The 23,535-nt window shown below is 41.2% G+C and overlaps 1 protein-coding gene across 1 annotated transcript in view; it reads right to left on the reverse strand.

The window, feature by feature from the left end:
- Window positions 1-1,005: 1,005 nt before the first annotated feature.
- Window positions 1,006-23,535, reverse strand: part of LOC128515135 (B-cell receptor CD22-like) — a 51,587-nt gene continuing 29,057 nt past the window's right edge. The window contains exons 5-8 of the mRNA XM_053489220.1: window positions 9,118-9,366; window positions 8,557-8,661; window positions 1,202-1,516; window positions 1,006-1,112 (exon numbers count right to left, since the gene is read on the reverse strand). Coding sequence (XP_053345195.1) covers window positions 1,006-1,112; window positions 1,202-1,516; window positions 8,557-8,661; window positions 9,118-9,366 — 776 coding nt within the window. The remainder of the gene's footprint in view (window positions 1,113-1,201; window positions 1,517-8,556; window positions 8,662-9,117; window positions 9,367-23,535) is intronic.

The raw sequence follows: 23,535 nt of genomic DNA on the forward strand, positions 1-23,535 counted from the left end.
TTTAAGAGACGATTCTTCCTCCCTCCCTCTCTCTCTTTTATTTTGCTAGTTGTATGTTTTATCTTACAGTAAATTATATTTTCTAATCTTGTAGAGCTGTGAGCTAAAGATGGTGGCAGTGCGACGTGTTGGGGCTGGTTTTCCTTGTTTTGTGTGCATGTTGGTCACCCCTTCGTGCTAATTGTCACAGAGAATTGTATGTGGGTATAGTTCACGTGTGTTGGGGGTGATTCTTGCTGGGATATTAACCCCCCCAAAAACTTTATTCCAAAAACTGCATACTTTGCAAAATCGTTAATATTGTCCGGATGTATTTTTAAAGTTAAAATATGTTACTGGCTTATTTGGATGAATTTTAGTTTGTTTGGTGGAAGCTCACAGAAGACTGAAAACATCTGAAAAAAGAAAAGTCTGAAAGACATTAATAGCTATTAATAACTGTTTAAAACCAAAAGTGACAAAAAGCTGCAAAGCTTACACTTGTTAGAACAAAATCTACTGTATTTAATGACATTGTAAGATTCATGCTGTGTGTAGTAGTGTTAAACTGGATGTAAATTATTTGGATAGGGAATAAAAATAAAGTTGTTATTAGTTACATAACAGCCTCATTCAATATCTTATCTCCTCTACTGTAGCTGATTCAGTTGATGAAAGAAACTAAACTGACATTCTGTTGCTGGCTTCTGGTAATATTACAATTAAAGAATATGTTTAATTCCTGCGATAAACCAGTTAAGTGTATCTAGGTGAACATTTCACCCAGTTGGAAATGCAAAATCCTTAATATTTTGTAATAAAACTCTTAAAAATAAACGCACTACATGAAGACTCACCATCCACTGTGATGTTGACAGGATTACTGTTTCTTCCAAATTAAGTCTCACACCAGTAAACTCCAGTGTCAGATGGGGAGAGGGAGCTAATTTCACATTTAGTTCCTGTATCTGATCCCCACCATGAACAAGTTGTCAATCCCAATTCTTGTGTATGTTGTCTTACTGTCTATCCAGTAAAGTTACTCTGGTCCTCACAGCTTAGTGTAAGAGAGTCACCAGTAAAGTGTTGAGTTCTGTTGGGATTGATGATCAGAGATACTGGAGGAGATTCACCTTAAACACATAACATTAAATGTTACATGTGGTATGATTGTGTTTTTATGGCATAACTTACTTACAAAAGGTGTTGTCATTTTCCTCACCAATGATCCATAGTGGCTGTGGAAGACTGAGATCTGTCTGAACCTGCAGTCCGTCTCTCTCTGCACTGCACATATAAACTCCTGTGTGTTTAAGAGCAGCAGGACTGATAGTGTAGGAGCCTCGAGATCCTCTGCTGCTGTCTGAGAGAAGTTCCAATTCATAAGTGATATCCACATAAACATCTCTGTAGGGAACATCTCTGTACCAGCTAAAGGTCCAGTCTGTATAGGAGTATGCAACCTCACAACTTAGAGTCACTGGGTCTCCTTCAGTCAGCCAGCTCTGTGGAGAGACACTCAGTACAGGCCCTCTCTCTGTTACACAAGAAAAAACACATGATGTTATTCTTTCAGCAACTCCTGTTGAGGTGTAGCCACAGCGGACCATACAATCCGCACAACAGCTTGGCACAGGATTTACGCTGGATTGCCCTTCTAGAAACCACTGAGACATCAATGCCCATTCACAGGAAATGCACAAATATACTTAAATCTGTACATTTACTTCATACATAAAAAATCATTCCATACCTCACATATAACACAAAAAAAAAGAAATAGTAAAAGAAATTACTAAACAGGGAAGAAATTAATGAAAAAAAACTTATAATTCCATTAAGAGATGCCACCATGGAGTAGATCTGTTAACGGCTTTGTAATGTTATTAGCAGAGCCTGATAACATACAACACTGCACATTACTATGCCTTTATCAGGGGCGTGGAGTTTATTTACAATCTCACAGTAATTGTGATGGTACATGCATGGAAAACATTGTTTAAACCCTTTACAATGAAGATCTGTAAAGTTATTTGGATTTTTACATTATTGTTGAAATAGACAGTCCTGAAAAAGGGGCGTTTCTTTTTTTGCTGAGTATATATGATAGGGTATAAAAAAAATAAATTAATAAAAAATAATATTAATAAAATAAAATAAATAAATAAAAACATAGACGGCAGGTTCTGTCGGGTGGCCGGGGGGCGGAGCCTCAACGACGCTCTCTCCCCTTTTCTTAGCAATCTCCATATAAGTTAACCCTTTCATGGAGTAAGCTGTATTCATCCCGTGTTTTCCTGCCATCAACTTATTTATTTATTTAAATATAGTTGAGGGTTATATGATGACACCCAGATAGAAGAGACGCTTCTAGGCTATCTCTCTCCTGGGACATCATCCTTCCTGAAAAGCTATTACTTCCTTTCAAGCTGTGTAGACTTTTTATCTTCCCTGGAGGGAAAAGCTTTTCAGGCAGCAGGTCAGGTTGGTGCTCCATTGCACACCATGGCGGTTTTGCACGCCTACCAGGCTGACCTGCTGCGAGACTTGAGTACTGGCGGGGCTGTTCAAGGTAGGGCGTATTGGACTTACACCAGGCCACAGACTAGCTCGTGCTATCGGCCGTTTTATGGCTGCGATGGTTTTCGCGGAGAGGCACTTGTGGTTGAATCTCAGGGGCATCAAGGAGAAGGATCGTGTATTTCTCCTCGATGCCCCATCCCGCCTCCCGGCCTACTTGGCGATGTCGTTAACTCGGTCGCCACTAGGTTCATGAGGCGAGGTTATATAACAAGCCTTCGGAAAATTCCTTCCCCGCCGTGCTCAAGAGTCGGGACTGTCGGCCAGCCAGTCTCGACCGGGTCTGACTGTTGCGAAGGCGTGAAACACACAAGGAGAGTGTTTTTGAGCTGGGCACCCCCTCGCAAGATTGGGGTGCGTCACGCAATCTGCCTCAAAAGAGGTCAGACTGGCATATTGTCTTCACAAAGAAGCCCTGAGGTTCATGTGCCCAGGACCATGGGGGGTGGCCCCCCAATGGGGAGAGGCACGCAGAATTCCTTTCAAAGAATGAAGTGTTCTACCTGACACTCCCAGGAGGTTGGTGTTCTTGCTCCACCACCACTGGTGTTTCGGGCAACTCCAGTCTCCAATAAAATGTTAGTTCTTCGTTTTTTTTTCCTGCCATGTTTCAGAATGCCAAACATCTAACAACCCCCCTCCCCGTTTATCCAAGCCGCCGAGACTTTGCCCCTTTCTGAGAAACTGGCAGCGTGGAAGCTACTGCCAAGTATATCTCCTTGGGTACTAAGCACTGTAGAAAGAAACTACAGGATTCAGTTCTCACATCACCCTCCGCATTTCAATGGCGTGGTCTCCACTTCCATGAAACCGAAAAGTGCACATCTGCTGACAGAAGTTGCTGGGAAATGGGGCCATGTAACATGTTCCCCTACCAGACAGAAAGTCAGGCTACTACATTCGGTATTTTTTGGTTCCCAAGAGGAACGGGGGGCTGCGTCCAATTTTTTAGATTTTGCTTTACCGCTATCTAAAAATAAATTAATAGAAATATTGCCACAACACAGGAGGTTCCTGAGGTTCGCTTTCGGGGGTGAAGCTTACCAGTATCGGGTCCTTCCATTTGGTCTAGCTTTTTCACCCGCACATACACAAAATACATGGATGTAGTTCTGGTTCTTACGACTCCAGAGCATCCGTATTTTAATTACATGACTGGCTGGCCCAGTCTCAGTAGCTAGCGCTTCAACATCAGCATGTTGTCCTAGCTAATCTTTGTTTCTTAGGATTGAGATCCAATGCCATGAAAGCATGCTCTTTCCTGTTTAGAGGACAACATTTTTGGGTGTCACATGGAATTTGAGCGTAAGCGGGCACAGCTGTCTCCCGCTCGTGTCGAATCCATTCTCAAGACTGTCAAGGAAATCAAGCTAGACCAGAAAGTGACCATCACTTTCAGAGATCTTAGCTCTCATGGCAGCTGTATCTACGGTGACACCTCTGGGCCTTCTGCACATGAGAGCATATCAGTTGTCGCTAAGAACCAGGGGATTTCACTCTAGGGCCAATCCCCAATAAAGGCTACGCGCCAGGTGCTTCGTACCCTTCCCATGTGGTTCAGACCCCGGTTTCTGACTCTGGGTCCCACTCTAAGTTCGTCTTGTCGTCGCAGATGCTAACGACAGACACTTCACTTCAGACATCTTAGATGACCGTCCAGCCTAAGGGAGCTGGAGAGGCCATCTTTTTGCGCGGCACATCAATTGCCTTAAAATGATGGCTCTATTTCGGGCCCTAAAGCACTTTCTCCAGCAGTTAAGACTATCATGTCCTAGTGCGGGTGGACAACACTATGGCAGTCTCATATATTAATCGCCAGGGCGGACTGTTCTCGCACCGCTAAATAGCTAGCGCACCAGCTTCCTGTCCCTCAGGGCGATTTACATTCTGGGAAGCGGTGCGGAGGTGGACCTCTTTGCCTCGCAAGATCAGCAAATGTCCCCTTTACTACTCTCTGACTTCCAGCCCCTGCGTCTGGACGCCTTGGCGGTCCCTGAACAGGACCAACTAATTCAAGCTGGTCTTCCAGCCAGCGTACTTAAAACTATTCTAAGTGCTAGGGCTGCCTCCCCTAGAAGAGCTTATGCCCTCAAATGGAATGTATTTGAAAGTTGGTGCAAGACGAAGCAGGTAGACCCAGTCCACTGCCGAATTGTTTCAGTGCTGGAGTTTCTGCAGGAAAATTTGTCCTCGGGCTTGTGCCCCTTTGTTAAACCACTAGAGTCAGTGCCTCAGGTTTCTGCCCCTCAAGATGGTTTTTCTAAATGGTGTTACCTCTCTAAGAGGATCGGAGATCTGTCAGTCTTCCCATCCTGCCTAAACTTTGCCCCTGGGCTAGTCAGGGCCATTTTGCATCCTCACTAACTATCTTCCAAAAGTTCCATTCCCAACATGCACCGTATTGTTTTTGAAGCCTTCTGTCCTCCGCCTTTAAAGCTTCGGAGCAGGAGAGACTTCACTTACTGTGTCCAGTATGTGCTCTTTAGATTTACGTCCACCGCATTAGCCAGTGGCGTAAGTCAGAGCAGCTTTTACATGTTTTGAAGCCGCAAGCTGCGTGAGAGATGCTATTGCCCTCTCCTATGAGGCGCGTGGGCTCACCTCGCCTCTAGGAATCAGGGCTCATTAAAACAGGGGAATCACCTCATCTATTGCACTAGCAAGAGGTATTCCCTTGCAGCAAGTGTGTGACGCGGAGGGTTGGTCCTCTCTGCACACATTTGCCAAAATATATATCCTATTGTTTTGAAGCCTTCTGTCCTTCGCCTTTACGGCTTCGGAGCAGGAGCGACTTCACTTACTGTGTCCAATACGTGCTCTTCAGATTTATGTCCACCGCATTAGCCAGTGGCGTAAGTCAGAGCAGCTTTTACATGGTCTGGGGCCGCAACCGAGGGGTAGCCCTCACTACACTGGGCTATTGCCCCCTCCTATGAGGCGCGTGGGCTCACTTCGCCTCTGGGAATCAGGGCTTATTCAACCAGGGGGATAGCCTCATCTATTGCACTAGCAAGAGGTATTTCCCGGCAGCAAGTGTGTGACACAGAGGGGTGTCCTCTCCGCACACATTTATTACATTTATAGTCTGGATGTTCATGCTACTCCGGGCTCACAGGTCCTCGAGTCAGCTACCCAGACATAGTTCTGAGACCTTCTCAGCCTTGTGCGCACACGCTACACAACCTTGGAGTCCAGACACTTGCAGTGCGGCGGCGTTGGCACTCTCGTTCCTATAGCGTTTTCACGCAGCATCGAGTGTAGCCTTTAAAAGAGAACGTCTCAGGTTACTTTGCTGTAACCCTGTTCCCTGAAAAGGCGGGAACGAGATGCTGCGTCCCAATGCTGCACTGCCTACAAGACCGGACGTCCATTCAGACAAATCAATCTGAGGAATGTTTCCGGTTCACTCCTATTTATAACCTGCAGGTGCATCTTATCAGATGACGTCACCCACCGAGGTTATAAAAGGGAGACACCTTTGTTTTAAATAGTCAAAGAGCTGGGCTAATAATAATAATTATTATTATTAATAATATTATTACTGGTCATAGAAACAAATGAAAACAGTTAAACACTTGATCATATGTATCTGTGCTAGTTTGTGTTTGTGATTATGTGACCCATAATAATTTTTTTCTCAGTATAAATAAACTTTTGGGTTTTAAAAACTCCATCAAAAAAACTAAGACAAACTTAGAAGGAGTGGATGGTGAGAAACCTCAGTGGAGAATACTGACTATGACATGGTGAGAACTGCTCTGTGTTTGTTTGTTTGTTTTTTGGTGGGGTAAGGGGTTCTTTAGACCTGTCTGCGCAAATGTGTTTGTGTTAAAGCTAACGGACAAATGCAGGAGCGCACACAGACACACCTCTCATTCACAAATGCTTTAACTGTCATCTTGTAAATCGTTGATTAAACCTATGAACACAGCTGTTCAGCATCAGTCCTAAACACAAGTGCAGGGTCTGTTTTTGTCCTTAATTAAAAGACAGCAATACGTTAATCATTTACACAATGAGAACATTGTTTATTTTGCTGAATAAGCTAATAAGCTAAATTTAAAATAAAACAAACCAGGAAAACCAATGTTTCATACATTAAAGTGCTGTGTATAACCAAGTGCCCTAACAAACATAGCAACAGTGTACAGAGTGTGTGTGCTGGGGGGGATTGGAAGGTGAATGAGGATACTCATTTACAAGACAAAAGACGGTCTGAGGTGTGAATGCGCATCTCCGGTTTGCTCTTCGGTGTGTGTGTGTGTGTGTGTGTGTGTGTGTATGTGTATGTGTGTGTTAGGTTACTAAGGGTGCATTCTTAAATTCAGTCTGTCTGAATCTTCATAAACGCCAAGTTGGAAAATCATGTTTGAGAAAATGACAACAACAAGTGTATTATGAGTGTGTTCTTTATTCATCAAATGTAAGTAATACTAATATTAAAAACAATAAATGTTTTAGTAAAAATACATGTTTGAATAAAAATATTAAATAATGTCAAACAAAATATAAAACAGGCCTTTCAAGATTCTCAACAGTGAACAAAAGATAATTGTTAGGGAAATGTTTACGATTGTAATATTGAAATTAAGCCAACTTATATAGCAGAAGTGTATGTGTGTTACATTATCTCTCTTATTATTATTAAGAATTTTATTCATTTAGTTTCTCTTGCTCCTTTGCATTACCAGTATTTGCAGGCTTTACCTAAACAAATCCAGTCAGAATAAAGCAGTCAATAATATTCTGTGCCATTAAAAGCATGACATTAAAGCAACAATTATTATTATTATTATTATTATTATTATTATTATTATTATTATTACACTGTACAAGTAATCAGTTATCCTTAAAGAAAACACCATAGCATCCTCTTCTTCTTCAGGGACTCTACTGCTTGCTCACTCCTCCACAACTGCATTCTCAATTCTCTCTTCATCAGTTTGAGCTGTTAAAGAAAACAAAAGCACAGTGTGTTGTTGCCAAACTGCATTTAATTTCATCCTAAAACAGTTTATAGGGAGTTCGTTGTAATGCTTATCAATGGCAATGAAGCAACGAGTGCCAGTGCTTCAGGAAAAGATTAATGTTAGAAAATAAACAACATTCACTAAATCATCGTCAGTAACTGCAACATTTAGGTCAGAAAGATTCTTTATCAATTATTATAAACAATTTATTAGAGTGTCATGTTACTGTATTAAATACTACTTCTGTTAACTTGGGAAGAGACTGACTCGTGCCTCAGTGGGGGCATTATTATAACCAACTGCATGATCTCAATGTGAAATAAAATAATTACACCAAAGTTTCTTTTTTAAGTAAAACAACTATTTTACATTGAAAATGTTTACATTGTGTTTTTTCAATAGAATCTTCAAGCTTGATATACAGCATTTTATAACACATGGCACAGAATTTTAAACTGAATAATGCACAAAAAGAGTTTATAAAGTAGACATCCAGGTGTTACCTGCTTACCTGCCTGAGGGCATTCTGTGGCAGCAGACATTTAAAAAGAAAAACCTCTTTACCTCTAAACTCCTTAACTATATGTATCACACACCGCTTCACCAATAACCCCTGAACAAAGGCATTGCTTGGTGTGTGGAGCAAGGGATACCAAATCCCACAGAAGGAGTGCACTACAGTAGCTTTCTATTTAACACTATTTAGGATTTAACCTCAAAGGTGTTGATGTCTGAGGATAAAAGCTAAAGCAGAATAAGTGGAGACATAAAGAGAACCAGATTAGATTTACAGGACTGTTCACCACCATCATCACTTACTGTATTCTCCTCACTATTCAGCTACATACTGTAGTACAGAAAAAGAATTCAGGACAACTTTGAACCCTGTTAATTACACTAACTCATAATTGCTAACTGTGAGTTACCAGCTCCACCAGTCATGGCTAGTCATGGAAGGATATGTGTTGGAGAAGCAAAATAACTAAACAAACAAATTATGATCTGAACATTCTGAAAGAGTTCTCACCTCGAGCTCTGTAACATTTGATCAGCAGAATGATGGTCACCAGCAGGTATGGAGAGGCCGTCACTACACTACTGATCAGCATGAGCACTGAGGATGGAGCTGATCCTGAATATAATAATAATAATAATAATAATACATTATGCACAAGACATTATGCCTTACAGACTCAGCATGTTATCTTCTTTATTTTTAACAGCTTTTACACATAACGGAAATAATAATAATAATAATAAGCATAATATATTTACACAATAAAAAAATACATATAATATATAAAATAATAATCATGATATGCTAAACTATGTGCATATAAAAAACAGATACAAACGCAGTGCAAACAGTTTCTTTTTCACTAGCACATGGGCACACAGGCACACACACACACACACACACAGTGGACAGAATGGGAACACATGTTGCAATTATAATTTATAATTCATATATTTATAATTTTACAAATATATGCTTATGTGTACATTAATGTAAGTAATGTCATGTAAATGCACTGTGTTCAACATGGAAGTCAGAGTTTTATTAAAATTATATTTAATATTTTTTTACCTTTGACTGAGACCCATCTTTTTGGTGACTCTCCTCTCTGTGAGTATTTACAGTGATAGAAACCTTCATCTGACTTTGAGACCTTATGGATGATCATCTCTCCTGTAGTCTGTTTCTGAAGTACTGATCCATCTTTATAGAAATCAGCTCGGAGGTTTGAGGGCTTTGTGTTGTGATATAAACAGCGTAGAGTCAAAGGATGTCCCTCAGTCACAGGAAGGACAGGAGTCTCCAGGATCACATCACCATCTAGATCACAAAAATAACATGTACAGATTAAAACCTAAATATTTATTTAAAAATGCAGTGACAATTATTTAAATTATAGTATCATTAGAGTATGTTGTGTACAATAGTAACTATTTAACAGGTAATATAAAACCAGTGGCAGCCAAGTCATATATTTCTCTAAACAATATAGACCAAAAATATACACATAGTATTTTTGCAATGTTCTTGTTAAACTTTAATTGTTGTGCCTATTACAAACATACATATTTTAACAACCTTTTTCTCAATAAGGTCACTACAGAATAGAAGTGGGAATTTAAATACCAAGTTAAATTTCATCCAGTCCATTTTTTTTTCTCTATCATCTTTAAAATGGTGGATTTAAAATAATTTGTCTTCTCTTATGTATGACTTAATGGTTAGTTAATGGTTGTCATGTAATGATGATAAATATTATGTGCATTATTGTTAATTTTGCAGTTATTATTATTATTATTATTATTATTATTATTATTTATTTATTTATTTATTTATTTATTTTAAAGTAAAGTGTTTATTTTGCCTGAATGAGTTTTCAAATGAAGTTGCATTAAGTGGACACTTATTTGGCTGAGACAAATATTGTAAAAATAGGGGATCCACAGCATTACCGCAGACAACAGTATCCTGGCCTTTACCAGCTGGCACTGGAACTTCCAGATACTCACCTCTGTGTGAGATCATGTAGTTCAGGGCTGTTAAGGTTGGTGAAAAACTGTCTCACCCCAACCACAGCTGTGAAGATTTTTTAAAAAATAAAATATTTTTTTTCTTTGAATGTGCTTCTTAGTGTATGGAGATCCAAACATGTTGGAAAGCTCCTCAGTTGGACCGATAGCGTAGGTGCCAGACAGCTGTACCCCTTTACCATATCTCTTCACTTGTCACGTGACTGCTTATCAGGATGGTATTTATAGTGCAAACCTACTCGGTCACCAATTTGTTTAAACAATGTCAGAGTTTGGCAACAGGGTAATTTTATAAAGACTTTGGCCACCATGGTGTCTGGATCTGACACCACCAGACGACTTCTTTTGGGGTATGATCAAAGGAACAGTCTAGTGAAACAAGCCTCAGACTTAGGAAGAAAAAAAATCAGGAACATGAATAGTTGCGTCGATGTGTGTCTGGCAGAGAATAGAGATCACTTCCAGCATCGCACATAATGCAACTGATGTACATTCAGTACATCAAGGTATGTAGACTTTTTTTTTTTTATTGTTTCAGATTGTTTCTTCTTACCAAGAGTTATTACAAAATATCTGGGGCCTCTTTTGTAAATCACCCTGTAATTAATTGAATACCAATTAATGCAAGGAGCATGGTGTGCGTGTGTTTTAAAACCTACATAAAACTAGAATGGTAAACTGCTCTACATAAAAAGAGCATCTGGTATATTATATATACCAGATGTGGTATTTATGGACCACAATTGACTTTTGCTGTGACATATATTTGAGCAATAAGGGTCACTAGTAAAGCACATGCCAAATGATGCTTCAAGAAATTAACCTTTTTTGAACCAATCGGTTAGAAAGATTTGATGTTTCTTGAAGCCTCATTTGGGCATCACTACTGGAAACTAAAGGTTAATGCTAACACAAGAAAACAGATAAAAAAAAAAGCTAAAAATATCAGGATATAAGAAATTTTCAACGAAAAACCCCCAACATGTTGCCAATTATAGAAGACGCACTACACCTGTCCGGCAGGTTATTTAAACCCACAGAAACTAGCACACTTTGTGCGAACATTAAATAGCACCAGGAGAGCGTTGCTTTAGTATAGGATAGTAAACAGACAAATTACAAAATAAAGACAGGAGAAAAGAGAAAACTAAAAAGAGAAATGAGAAGAGAACGAAAAGAGAATGTGGAAAACTAAGAAAGGTGAAAAGATTATCAAAAGTAAAAAAAAAATGAAAAGAGGCCTGAAAGATAAATATTATATCTCAGGAATTTCACCACGTGTTGGCAAAATTGGCTTGATGTGCAATTGTGTCATTTGCCTTTCCTTGAAGACATGGCTAATAATGCAACAGGTGTTTGTTGTACATTTTCTTTTCCACATTTTATTTAGGAAATGTAATGTAATGGCAAAATTATAGTTGCTATAAATATAAATATATATTACATATTACTGTTGTAGCAAAAGACAGGGCTCCCACAGAGAGAGCAATCAAAGGATCACAGTCCAGACCCTCTCCCAGCATGCATGGCGCCATCCCGATAATCATATCTGAAAACCAAGGGTGTAAATTGGCGATCCAGTAAACAAAGCAGACAGTTTTACAGCTTCACCCCGAGCTGGGGAAGAACCTATCACACCTGGACACTCTCTTGACCTCCGGAAGACATGCCTTTCAATGAAAGCATGAAGGCATACGGCATGGACACTATTTTAAACATCTTTAAAGTGTGCCAGTAGGGCAATACTTATTTACATATACTTACTCAGTATCTTTCATTCCTGTGTATATGTTTGATTATTCTGCATAACTTTAAAGTTGTAATCAGCATTTACAAACCTTTTTATTAGATATAATAAGTAAGGTGTGTTTGATGTCAATCTAAAGCTGGCTTTATTCCAAGAATGTTGGTGAACATGGGAAATTGGTAGCATGAACAGAGCTCATGCAAAATTCACAACTGCAACCAACATCATTCAAGCGCAACCAACATCATTCAAGCAGCTCGGGCTTCCGCCCTTGCGGGCGCTGCGCCGCCACTGCTGACGTCAAGAACTCTCAACGAGACTTTGTGCCAGGACTCCAAAATCAGGCAACGAAGAAACCCGCAGGAGAAGTTTCAGAGCGCAGCCATCGGTAACCAGGCAACCAACGCCTCACCGAAGGGCTTTCCCGAAAGACGTCATCTTTACAACAGCGCACAACCAATCAGCAATGCCATGATTTCCTTTGCTGGAGGCGAACCAACGGATGAGAACGAAACATGACGCAAGTAAATAAACAAAGCTGCATACCTTGCTGAAGTTGGTGCTCGTTTCATAACTAAACCGTAAGATTAAACCCAAGATTCTGCTCTTGTGACTTTCGTTGATCTAGTAAACAGTAATAGAATAACTTTATTGTTTGTATGCGTGTCTGTTTGTATGTATGTGTGTGTGTGTGTGTGTCTGTGTGTGTGTGTGTGTGCGTGCATTCAAGTAGTGTAGTTTCATGTATCGTAGATTAGTCAAATAAATTCTTGTTTCTTTATAAAGTACGTCTCGGGTTACTTTGCTGTAACCCTGTTCCCTGAAAAGGCGGGAACGAGATGCTGCGTGAAAACGCTATGAGAACATCTTGTCATGTTGCCGGTTGTGAAGCATGTTTGTATCAAACAAGCCAAATTTTTGGCTTTTATAACCTCGGTCAGGTGATGTCATCTGATAGGACGCACCTGCAGGTTATAAATAGGAGTGAACCGGAAACATTCCTCTGATTGATTTGTCTGAACGGACATCCAGTCACGTAGGCAGTGCGGCATTGGGACGCAGCATCTCGTTCCCGCCTTTTCAGGGAACAGGGTTACAGCAAAGTAACCCGAGATGTTCCCTTTCAAAGGCTACACTCGATGCTGCGTGAAAACGCTATGGGAACGAGAGAGCCAACGCCGCCGCACTGTAAGTTTCTGGACTCCAAGGTTGTGTAGCGTGTGCGCACAAGGCCGAGAAGGTCTCAGAACTATGTCTAGGTAGCTGACTCGAGGACCCGTGGGCCCGGAGTAGCATAAACATCCAGACTATAAATGTAATAAATGTGTGCGGAGAGGACAACCCTCCGTGTCCCACACTTGCTGCAGGGGAATACCTCTTGCTAGTGCAATTGATGAGGCGATTCCCCTGGTTGAATGTACCCTGATTCCTAGAGGCGAAGTGAGCCCACGCACCTCATAGGAGAGGGCAATAGCATCTCTCACGCAGCTTGCGGCTTCAACACATGTAAAAGCTGCCACTGGCTGACACGGTGGACATAAATCTGAATAGCGTACTGGACACAGTGAGTGAAGTCTCTCCTGCTCCGAAGCTGTAAAGGACAGCCCTAGCACTTAGAATAGTCTTAATTACGCTGGCTGGAAGACCAGCTTGACTTAGTTGGTCCTGTTCAGGGACCGCCAAGGCATCCAGACGCAGGGGCTGGAAGTCAGAGAGTAGTAAAGGGGACATTTGCTGATCTTGCGAGGCAAAGAGGTCCACCTCCGCTACATGAAATTTTCCCAGAATGTAAATCGCTCTGAGGGACAGGAACCTGGTGCGCTAGCTATTTAGCGGCGCAAGCACAGTCTGCCCTGGCGATTAATATATGAGACTGCCATAGTGTTGTAGTTAATCGGTGACAATCCAGAGCCCAGGCCAGGGAGCAGACAGACAGGCTAAACCAACCGTCTGCTAGCTGCATAGAGTCGTCACTCAGGGTTCACTCTATTGAGACTGTGTCTGTTCCCCGAGCTAAAATCAAGTTTAGAAAGACTCAGAAAGTCTGTTTTAGTAATTTAATTAGCATAAAGACCACAAACTTGGATCAGACTGAATGCGCAGCCGGCACCTCTGATCTGAAGCTAGGACTGTTAAATATTAGATCTCTCGCATCTAAAGCAGTTATAGTTAATGAAATTATCACAGATCAGGAGTTTGATATACTCTGTTTAACAGAAACCTGGATTAAACAGGACGAGTATGTAGCTCTAAATGAAGCTAGTCCTCCTGGATACAGCTACATACACCAGCCTCGGTTAACTGGTAGAGGAGGAGGCGTCGCAGTTATTCACAATGATAATTTGACTATTGTACAAAAACACGGACACAAATTTAATTCATTTGAAATTCTTTATAGTAACATAAGTGTATTTAACTATATTAAGTCAGCTCAGTCGATCCCGCTAATTGTCATTTACAGACCTCCAGGGCCGTACTCGGAATTTCTTAGTGAATTTGCAGATTTCCTCTCAAACCTAGTCGTTTCTGTAGACAAAGTGTTAATTGCTGGAGATTTTAATATTCATTTTGAAAACCCAGAAGACCCTCTGAGAACTGCATTTATGTCTATACTGGACTTGGTAGGAGTAAATCAGTGTGTAGTAGGACCCACTCATAAAGCAGGTCACACTTTAGATTTAATAATATTATTTGGATTAAGTATAAGAAATTTATTCACAATACCACTATCTGAAGTTATCTCAGATCACTATCTTGTCTCAATTCAAGTGTGTCACAATAATAATGTACACACAGCGCCGCGCTACCGTATGAAACGTACATTCACATCAACTACCAAACAGAGTTTTATCAGTAATCTCCCAGAGTTCCCAACTTCGATTAGATCACCGTCTGACCCCACAGAACTCGATCAGGCGACTGAATATTTAGAGTCGACATTTCGCTATACCCTAGATAATGTAGCTCCAGTCAAAAGAAAAATTATTAGAGATAAAAAACTTGCTCCCTGGTGTAACGATCACACGCGCACTTTAAAACAGACCGCTCGGAAATTAGAACGTAAATGGCGTCAAACTAAATTACTAGTATTTCGAATAGCATGGAAGGAGAGCATCCTGAACTATAGAAAAGCTCTTAGTGTAGCTAGATCAACATATCTCTCCACTCTTATAGAAAATAACAAAAATAATCCTAGATTCTTATTTAATGCTGTAGCCAAATTAACCACGAATAAGACCACTGCAGAAATCTCCACAACAACATCATGCAATAGTGAGGACTTCATGAACTTTTTTAATAATAAAATTGTAAATATTAGGCATAAAATTGAGGTTTTGAAACCGAACAATGTAATTGATGCAGATGTTAATCTAGCCATGTCAGACCAGAACCTAGAATACTTTACTCCCCTTGAAGAGAATGAACTAATTTCACTCATCTCTTCTTCAAATTCATCAACCTGTATATTAGATCCTGTACCGACACATTTTCTTAAACAGATAGTACCAGCAATAATAGAACCCCTGTTGAGAATAATTAATTCTTCACTCAGCATTGGATATGTTCCAAAATCTTTTAAATTAGCAGTTATCAAACCAATAATTAAGAAACCTGACCTCGACCCCTGTCAGCTGTCCAGTTACAGACCAATATCAAACCTCCCCTTTATCTCTAAGATCCTGGAAAAGATAGTAGCGGAGCAGCTATGCTCATATATACATAGAAATGGCATACATGAACTGTATCAGTCAGGATTTAGGCCTCATCACAGTACAGAGACAGCGCTCGTTAAAGTAGTAAATGACATTCTATTGGCCTCTGATCAGGGTTGTGTAACTATGCTTGTATTACTTGACCTCAGTGCAGCTTTTGACACTGTTGATCACGCTATTCTTCTTCACAGATTAGAAAATGTAGTGGGAATTAAGGGTACAGCCCTCTCCTGGCTCAGATCCTATCTGACCCATCGTTATCAGTATGTAGACTTAAATGGTGATTATTCTGCATGTTCTCTAGTGGAGTTTGGCGTTCCGCAGGGTTCAGTTTTAGGTCCACTGCTTTTTTCCCTTTACATGCTTCCTCTGGGCAACATAATCCGTAAGCATGGTATTAGTTTTCATTGTTATGCTGACGATACACAGTTATATGTCTCAGCAAAACCTGATGAGAAAAAACAGCTTACTAAAATTGAGCAATGTGTGCAGGACATAAGAAATTGGATGCTAATTAACTTCCTTCTGCTAAATCCGGATAAGACAGAAGTTCTAGTCATAGGACCGCATACAGCTAGGAGTAAAATTTTAGATCACACCGTAACTTTAGATGGCCTTTCTGTTCCATCAAATGCAACAGTGAAAGACCTTGGTGTGATTATTGATTCCAGCCTTTCATTTGAAGCACATGTAGATAATATTACCAGGATAGCATTCTTTCACCTCAGAAATATTGCCAGAATAAGAAATTTATTGTCGCTAAACGACGCAGAAAAACTAGTTCATGCTTTTATCACCTCTAGGTTGGACTATTGTAATGCCTTACTGTCTGGTTGTTCAGCTAGATGCATAAATAAGCTTCAGCTAGTCCAGAATGCAGCAGCGAGAGTCCTCACCAGAACCAGAAGATATGAGCACATCACCCCTATCTTATCTTCACTCCATTGGCTCCCTGTGAAATTTCGCATTGATTTTAAAATACTACTCTTGACATATAAAGCATTAAATGGTCTCGCGCCGCAGTACCTGAGCGAACTGCTAGTGTCTTACGATCCGCCACGCCTACTTCGATCAAAGGATGCAGGCTGCTTGTCAGTACCGCGTATTATGAAAAATACAGCTGGGGGCAGAGCTTTTTCTTACAAAGCCCCAAAGTTATGGAATAGTCTTCCAAATAGTGTTCGGGACTCAGACACAGTCTCAGTGTTTAAGTCCAGGCTAAAAACCTATTTATTTAGCCAAGCATTTTTATAAATAGATTTGCCATAGGTAAAGGAGCAGATCTGGGGGACTCATGGACGTAGAGTATTATGGTGAACTGGTATGTTTGGATGCTGTCTTCCTCACTCTCATTGATCACTCAGGTTTGCTGACGGTGAGGTGATTGTTTGCTTTGCATGTCAGGAAGCCCTCATGTTTGTGTTTCCTTCTGGCTCTCCCTTTTAGTTATGCTGTCATAGTTAGTTCTGCCGGAGTCTCTGCTTGCACTCTACAGTTAATATACATTCACATTATACATTGTGTGACTGTGACCATACCTAACTGCCATCTCTCCTCTTCTTCTCTTTCCCCCCCTCTTTCTTTTTCCTCTCTCCTCCTGTCCCCCCTTTCACTCTTTCTCTCTCTCTCTGTCGAGCTACACATGTCATTCCTGAGCTGCCAGTGATCCAGACTCCCTCTGCCCTCCGGACCTGTCTGACCCATCCTGGTGCCCCGCTTCTGGCTGAAGATCTCGTCACATGGATGCCCCGTGTGTCTCTCTGAGATGCGTCTGGTGTCTGGGAATGATTCTCTCTACCTAGAAAATGGTTCTGGCCTTGACTGGTGTTGGCAACTGTTTCTCTGGGGACTTGACAGTTCGATAGTTCATGACTGGAACTTCTTACAAGTCTACCTGGGTCTTCAATAACTACCTGGACTCCATATTAACATCAATTAACATCAGCTATTATAGCTGAACTGCCTCCCACCCTACACACTGTATTAATGCAGATCATTTACTGCTTTCTGTTTCACCCAAATGAGGATGGGTTCCCTGTTGAGTCTGGTTCCTCTCAAGGTTTCTTCCTATTACCATCTCAGGGAGTTTTTCCTTGCTACTGTCGCCCTCGGCTTGCTCACCAGGGACAAACTGACCATTTTGATTCATACAAATTCACATTTCATACAAACCTAAATAATTCTTTTGACTATGTAAAGCTGCTTTGCGGCAATGAAAATAGCTAAAAGCGCTATACAAATAAAATTGAATTGAATTGAATTGAATTGTCCACCCGCAATAGGACATGGTAGTCTCAACTGCTGGAGGAAGTGCTTTAGGGCCTAAAATAGAGCCATGATTTTGAGGCAATTGATGTGCCGCGCAAAAAGATGGCCTCTCCAGCTCCCTTGGGCTGGACGGTCATCTAAGACCGCACCCCAGTTCATGAGGGAAGCGTCTGTCGTTAGCATCTGCGACAACAAGACGAACTTAGAGTGGGACCCAGGGTCAGAACCCGGGGTCTGAACCACAAAGGAAGGGTGCGAAGCACCTGGCATGTAGCCCTTATTGGGGATTGGCCCTAGAGTAAAATCCCCTGGTTCTTAGCCACAACTGAAATGCTCTCATGTGCAGAAGGCCCAAAGGTGTCACCGTGGATACAGCTGCCATGAGAGGTAAGATCTCTGAAAGTGATGGTCACTTTCTGGTCTAGCTTGATTTCCTTGACGGTGTTGAGAATGGATTCGACACGAGCGGGAGACAGCTGTGCCCGCTTACGCTCAAATTCCATGTGACACCCAAAAATGTTGTCTTCTAAACAGGAAAGAGCAGGCTTTCATGGCATTGGATCTCAATCCTAGTAAACAAAGATTAGCTAGAACGACATGCTGATGTCGAAGCGCTAGCCACTGAGACTGGGCCAGCCAGTCGTGTAATTTAATACGGATGCTCTGGAGTCGTAAGAGCCAGAACTACATCCATGTATTTTGTGTATGTGCGGGTGAAAAAGCTAGACCAAATGGAAGGACCCGATACTGGTAAGCTTTTCCCTCGAAAGCGAACCTCAGGAACCTTCTGTGTTGTGGCAATATTTCTATTGATTCATTTTTAGATAGCGGTAAAGCCCGCAAAATCTAAAAAATTGGACGCAGCCCCCCGTTTCTCTTGGGAACAAAAAAATACCGAATGTAGTAGCCTGACTCTCTGACTGGTAGGGGAACATGTTACATGGCCCCATTTCCCAGCACTTTCTGTGAGGGGGTGCCCAGCTCAAAAACACTCTCCTTGTGTGTTTCACGCCTCGCAACAGTCAGACCTGGTCGAGACTGGGTGGCCGACAGTCCTGACTCTTGAGCAAGGCGGGGAAGGAATTTCCCGAAGGCTTGTTATATAAGTTCGCCTCATGAACCTAGTGATGACCGAGTTAACGACATCGCCAAGTAGGCCGAGAGGCGAGATGGGGCATCGAGGAGGAATACACAATCCTTCTCCTTGATGCCCCTGAGATTCAACCACAAGTGCCTCTCCGCGAAGACCATAGCAGCCATAAAACGGCCGATAGCACGAGCCGTCTGCTTTGTTGCATGAAGAGACAAGTCTGTAGCCCAGCATAAGTCCAATACGCCTTACCTTGCAGCCAGTACTCAAGTCTCTCAGCAGGTCAGCCTGGTAGGCGTGCAAAACCGCCATGGTGTGCAATGGAGCACCAACCTGACCTGCTGCCTGAAAAGCTTTTCCCTCCAGGAAAGATAAAAAGTCTACACAGCTTGAAAGGAAGTAATAGCTTTTCAGGAAGGATGATGTCCCAGAATAGAGATAGCCTGGAAGCGTCTCTTCTATCTGGGTGTCATCATATTACTCCGTGTTTCTACCTCAACTATATTTAAATAAATAAATAAGTTGATGGCAGGAAAACACGGGATGAATACAGCTTACTCCATGAAAGGGTTAACTCATATGGAGATTGCTAAGAAAAGGGTAGAGAGCGTCGTTGAGGCTCTGCCCCCCGGCCACCCGACAGAACCTGCCGTCTATGTTTTTATTTATTTATTTTAATTTATTTATTTTTAAGTGCTTAGAGGCTATTACCATCTCCGCGGAAGCAAGAGAGGATGTTTATCCTTGCCCATTCACAAGAAGCGCCAGGGCGCGCTTGAGAGCGGATAGAGGAATTTCCCGATCCGATGACAATGCGAAAGAAATGCGTCTCTCACTGCTCTGCCGGATACATGAGTTCAAGCCCCAGGAATGCGCGGCGGCGTGGCTTCTCAAGGAATGCGAGGCGCGCGTAGCACTTAATCAAAGCAGTAAAGTGTAGAGATCGCCCTCCGATATAGATTATACACACGGAGGGACATCTCGTTTAAAAGTCTGCCATTAACGGTGAGTTAAACCCTTATTTTGCTGGTTAGACACAACACGTTCACAACTAGGTGAAGACAAGAATCTGAGGAATGTTTCCGGTTCACTCCTATTTATAACCTGCAGGTGCGTCCTATCAGATGACGTCACCTGACCGAGGTTATAAAAGCCAAAAATTTGGCGTGTTTGGTACACACATGCTTCACAACCGGCAACATGACAAAATGTTCCCATAGCGTTTTCACGCAGCATCGAGTGTAGCCTTTGAAAGGGAACTGTTGTCTTGATCATGTATTTTAAAGTCTAAGCATTTACCCAGATCTTGTTACCTTGCTCATAATTGCTAAATAATAGATTTTGTGTTATCGTTGTTGGCCACGTGATAAGCAGAACTGGTAAGATACACAAAATTGTGCTAAACGGTAAATGGGTAGTCAATAAACTGTACATTATAAATTTAGTTTTAGTTAATCAAATTAACTCAAATTGTTAAAAATTCTATACAACTCTGACCCAGAGCTAAACATTACATCTTATTGATGAAGGATTACTAGGTGGCCTCACCTTCTGCAGGTGAGCTATTTTCGTTAATAATCCCGGGCTTCTCCCCGCGCTATAAAAGGCCGCAAAGAGGATCATGTCACGGGTCCTGTTCCCAGCTGGAGAAAGTGGCTCAGCCACCGGACCTCAGAGAGGATTCCCGTCTGAGGCTGCACCCACAGAGAGAGATGGGAGGGTCCCGCAATCACAGAGATGAGATTCAGGGCTAGCGGATTGAGGCAGGAGCTTCTGTCCACGCGAGCCCACGCTGCCACTTTGTCCACCACTCAGCAGCCTGTGCCCGCATGCCAGCGAGGCACTGCCCACCAGACCTGCATGTGCACATTCATTCCTTCTGTTCTTTTCGTCCTCCCTACTTTAACCCTTTCCTTCCCTTTTTATCCTAAATAAATTGCCTTTTTTCCCGTAAAACCTTACCTCGTGTCCGTGCTTTATGGTGCCACCTGTGCAACATGGGTCGAACCTGTTAAAATGTCATTCGTGTAGGAAAATAGCAAAGGGTTCTTATCTAGTAAGCAGCAGCCATGACCTTATACTGTATATACAGTCTTATGCAAAAGTTAAGGCTCCCCTTGATTTGTGATTCTTTTTTTTTTTTGAAAAGATGTTAACACAGTCTCTCTTGGAAATGGAAAAAATGCATAATATTTTTAGCAAACATTGGTGCATAGTTACGTTTTATGTCATGAATTAAACAAAGATAAAAGCATTATTGTGGGACCGTGCAAAAGTTTGGGCACCCTACATAATCAGTACTTAGTAACACCTTCTCTTGCAGATATCACAGTCACAGCATACAAACGCTTTTTATAGCCAGCTAAAAGTCTTTTAATTCTTGTACTTGGAATTTTTTCCCATTCTTCCTTGCAAAAGGCTTCAAGTTCTGTAATATTTTTTGGTCGTCTTGCATGCACAGCTCTTTTAAGATATTTTAATAATAGCCATTCCAAAACCTTCAGCTTGCGTCTCGAGGTATTCTATAGTGGATTTTGGGGTATGTTTAGGATAATTGTCCTATTCCACATGCCATCCTCTTTTCAGCTTCAGCTTTTTTTCTTACAGATGGTGTGAGGTTTACTTCCAGAATTTGCTAGTATTTAGTGGAATCCATTCTTCCCTACACCCGTGCAATGTTTTCTGTGCCACTGGCTGCTACACAACCCCAAAGCATTAAAGATCTACCGTGATGCTTAATAGTTGACAAGGTGTTCTTTTCATGAAATGCTGCTCTTTTTTTCTCCAAACATGCCTTTGCTGATTGTCACCAAAGAATTCTATTTTAACTTTATCAGTCCACAGCACTTGTTTCCAAAATGCATCAAGCTTCTGTAGATGTTCTGTTGCATACCTCTGGCGTTTGATTTTATTATGGGGACGCAGGTAAGGTTTTCTTCTGCTGACTCTTCCATAAAGGTCTTGTCTGTGTGAGCATCCCTGCACAGTGGAACGGTGCACCATCACTCGTGAGTCTACTAAATCTTCTGCAGGTTTTTTGCAGGCAAATGAGGGTTTTGAGTTGTCTTTTTGACCAGCTTGCGAATTGTTCTTTCCGAGAGATTTTTTTTGTCTTCCAGATATTATCTTGACCTCAACAGATCTCCTGAACTGCCATCTCGTAATTACATTTCTCACTGTGGATACTGCGAGCTGACAATGCTTAGCTATCTTCTTGTAGCCTTCCCCTGCATTGTGGTCATCAATAACTTTCATTTTCAGAGTCTTACACAGATGCTTAGTATGTAAATGTAAAATGTAAATGCTTAGAGGAACCCATGGTTGTTGCGTATCCGCAAGTGTGTGAACAAGGTTTGAAGAGTCAAAGTATTTGTAAAGCTTGATAATTGGCTTTTACAAATAACAGCTGCTGCCATGCATCAGAACTAACTGGATGATTGAGGGCTGAAACCTTGTAAAAAGAATCTGAGACTCTGAAACCCTTAGGGTGCCCAAGCTTTTGCACAGTTCATATAAAAACATAATAATGTTTTTATTTTTATTTTTTCAATTTATGGTATAAGAAGTAACTATGCATCAATGTTATGCATTTGTTCCATTTCCAAGAGATAATGTGTGACCAAAATCAGTTTTTTCTATCATGGGGTGTCATTTTGCATGAGATTTTTTTTTTTCCTTTTCCATTTCAAAAACTGTATATTTTGCAAAATCATTAATATTGTCCAGATGCCCTATAGTTAAAATATGTTACTGGCTCATTTGGATGAATTTTAGTTTGTTTGGTGGGAGCTCACAGTTTTGGTGCACACTGAAAAGCAAGGGTCTAAAAGACATTTATAAATATTAGTCACTGTTTAAAACCAAAAGTGATGGAAAGCTTCAAAGCTTACACTTATTAGAACTAAATCTATCTGATGGCATTGTAAGACTCATTAGTCTTACTTTGTTTAGTAGTGCTGAATTGGATGTTAACTATTTAGATAGGGAGTATAAAACTAAAGTTGTTAATAGTTACATTACAGCCTCATTCAGTATCTTGTCTCCTCTACTGTAGATGATTCAGCTGATGAAAAAAATAAAATAAACAGACATTCGGTTGCTGGCTTCTGGTAATATTACAATTAAAGAACATTCCTGCGATAAACCAGACAAGTGTCTCTAGTTGAACAGTTCACCCAGTTGGAAATGCAAAATCCTGAATATTCCATAATAAAAGAACTCACCATGCACTGTGATGTTGACAGGATTACTGTTTTCTCCAGATTCAGATTCACACCAGTAAACTCCAGTGTAGAATGTGGAGAGGGAGCTAATTTTACATGTATATCCTGTAACTGATGCACACCATGAACAAGCCGTTAATCCCCATCGGTGTGTATATCGTCTCACTGTCCATCCAGTAGAGTGACTCTGGCCCTCACAGCTCAGTGAGAGAGAGTCACCAGTAAAGTGTTGAGTTCTGTTGGGATTGATGATCAAAGAGACTGGGAGAGATTCACCTAAAACACAAATCATAATTCACATGTTATTATGATGGTATTGTTATGGCATAATTTACACTGAACACATTCATACCTCATTTCATTACACAGTGCTTTGTGAATGAGCATAATCCTCTACCAGCTAAGCACTTTCAACTGC

Source organism: Clarias gariepinus, chromosome 1 (genome assembly GCF_024256425.1).
Source record: "Clarias gariepinus isolate MV-2021 ecotype Netherlands chromosome 1, CGAR_prim_01v2, whole genome shotgun sequence".
NCBI lineage: Eukaryota > Metazoa > Chordata > Actinopteri > Siluriformes > Clariidae > Clarias > Clarias gariepinus.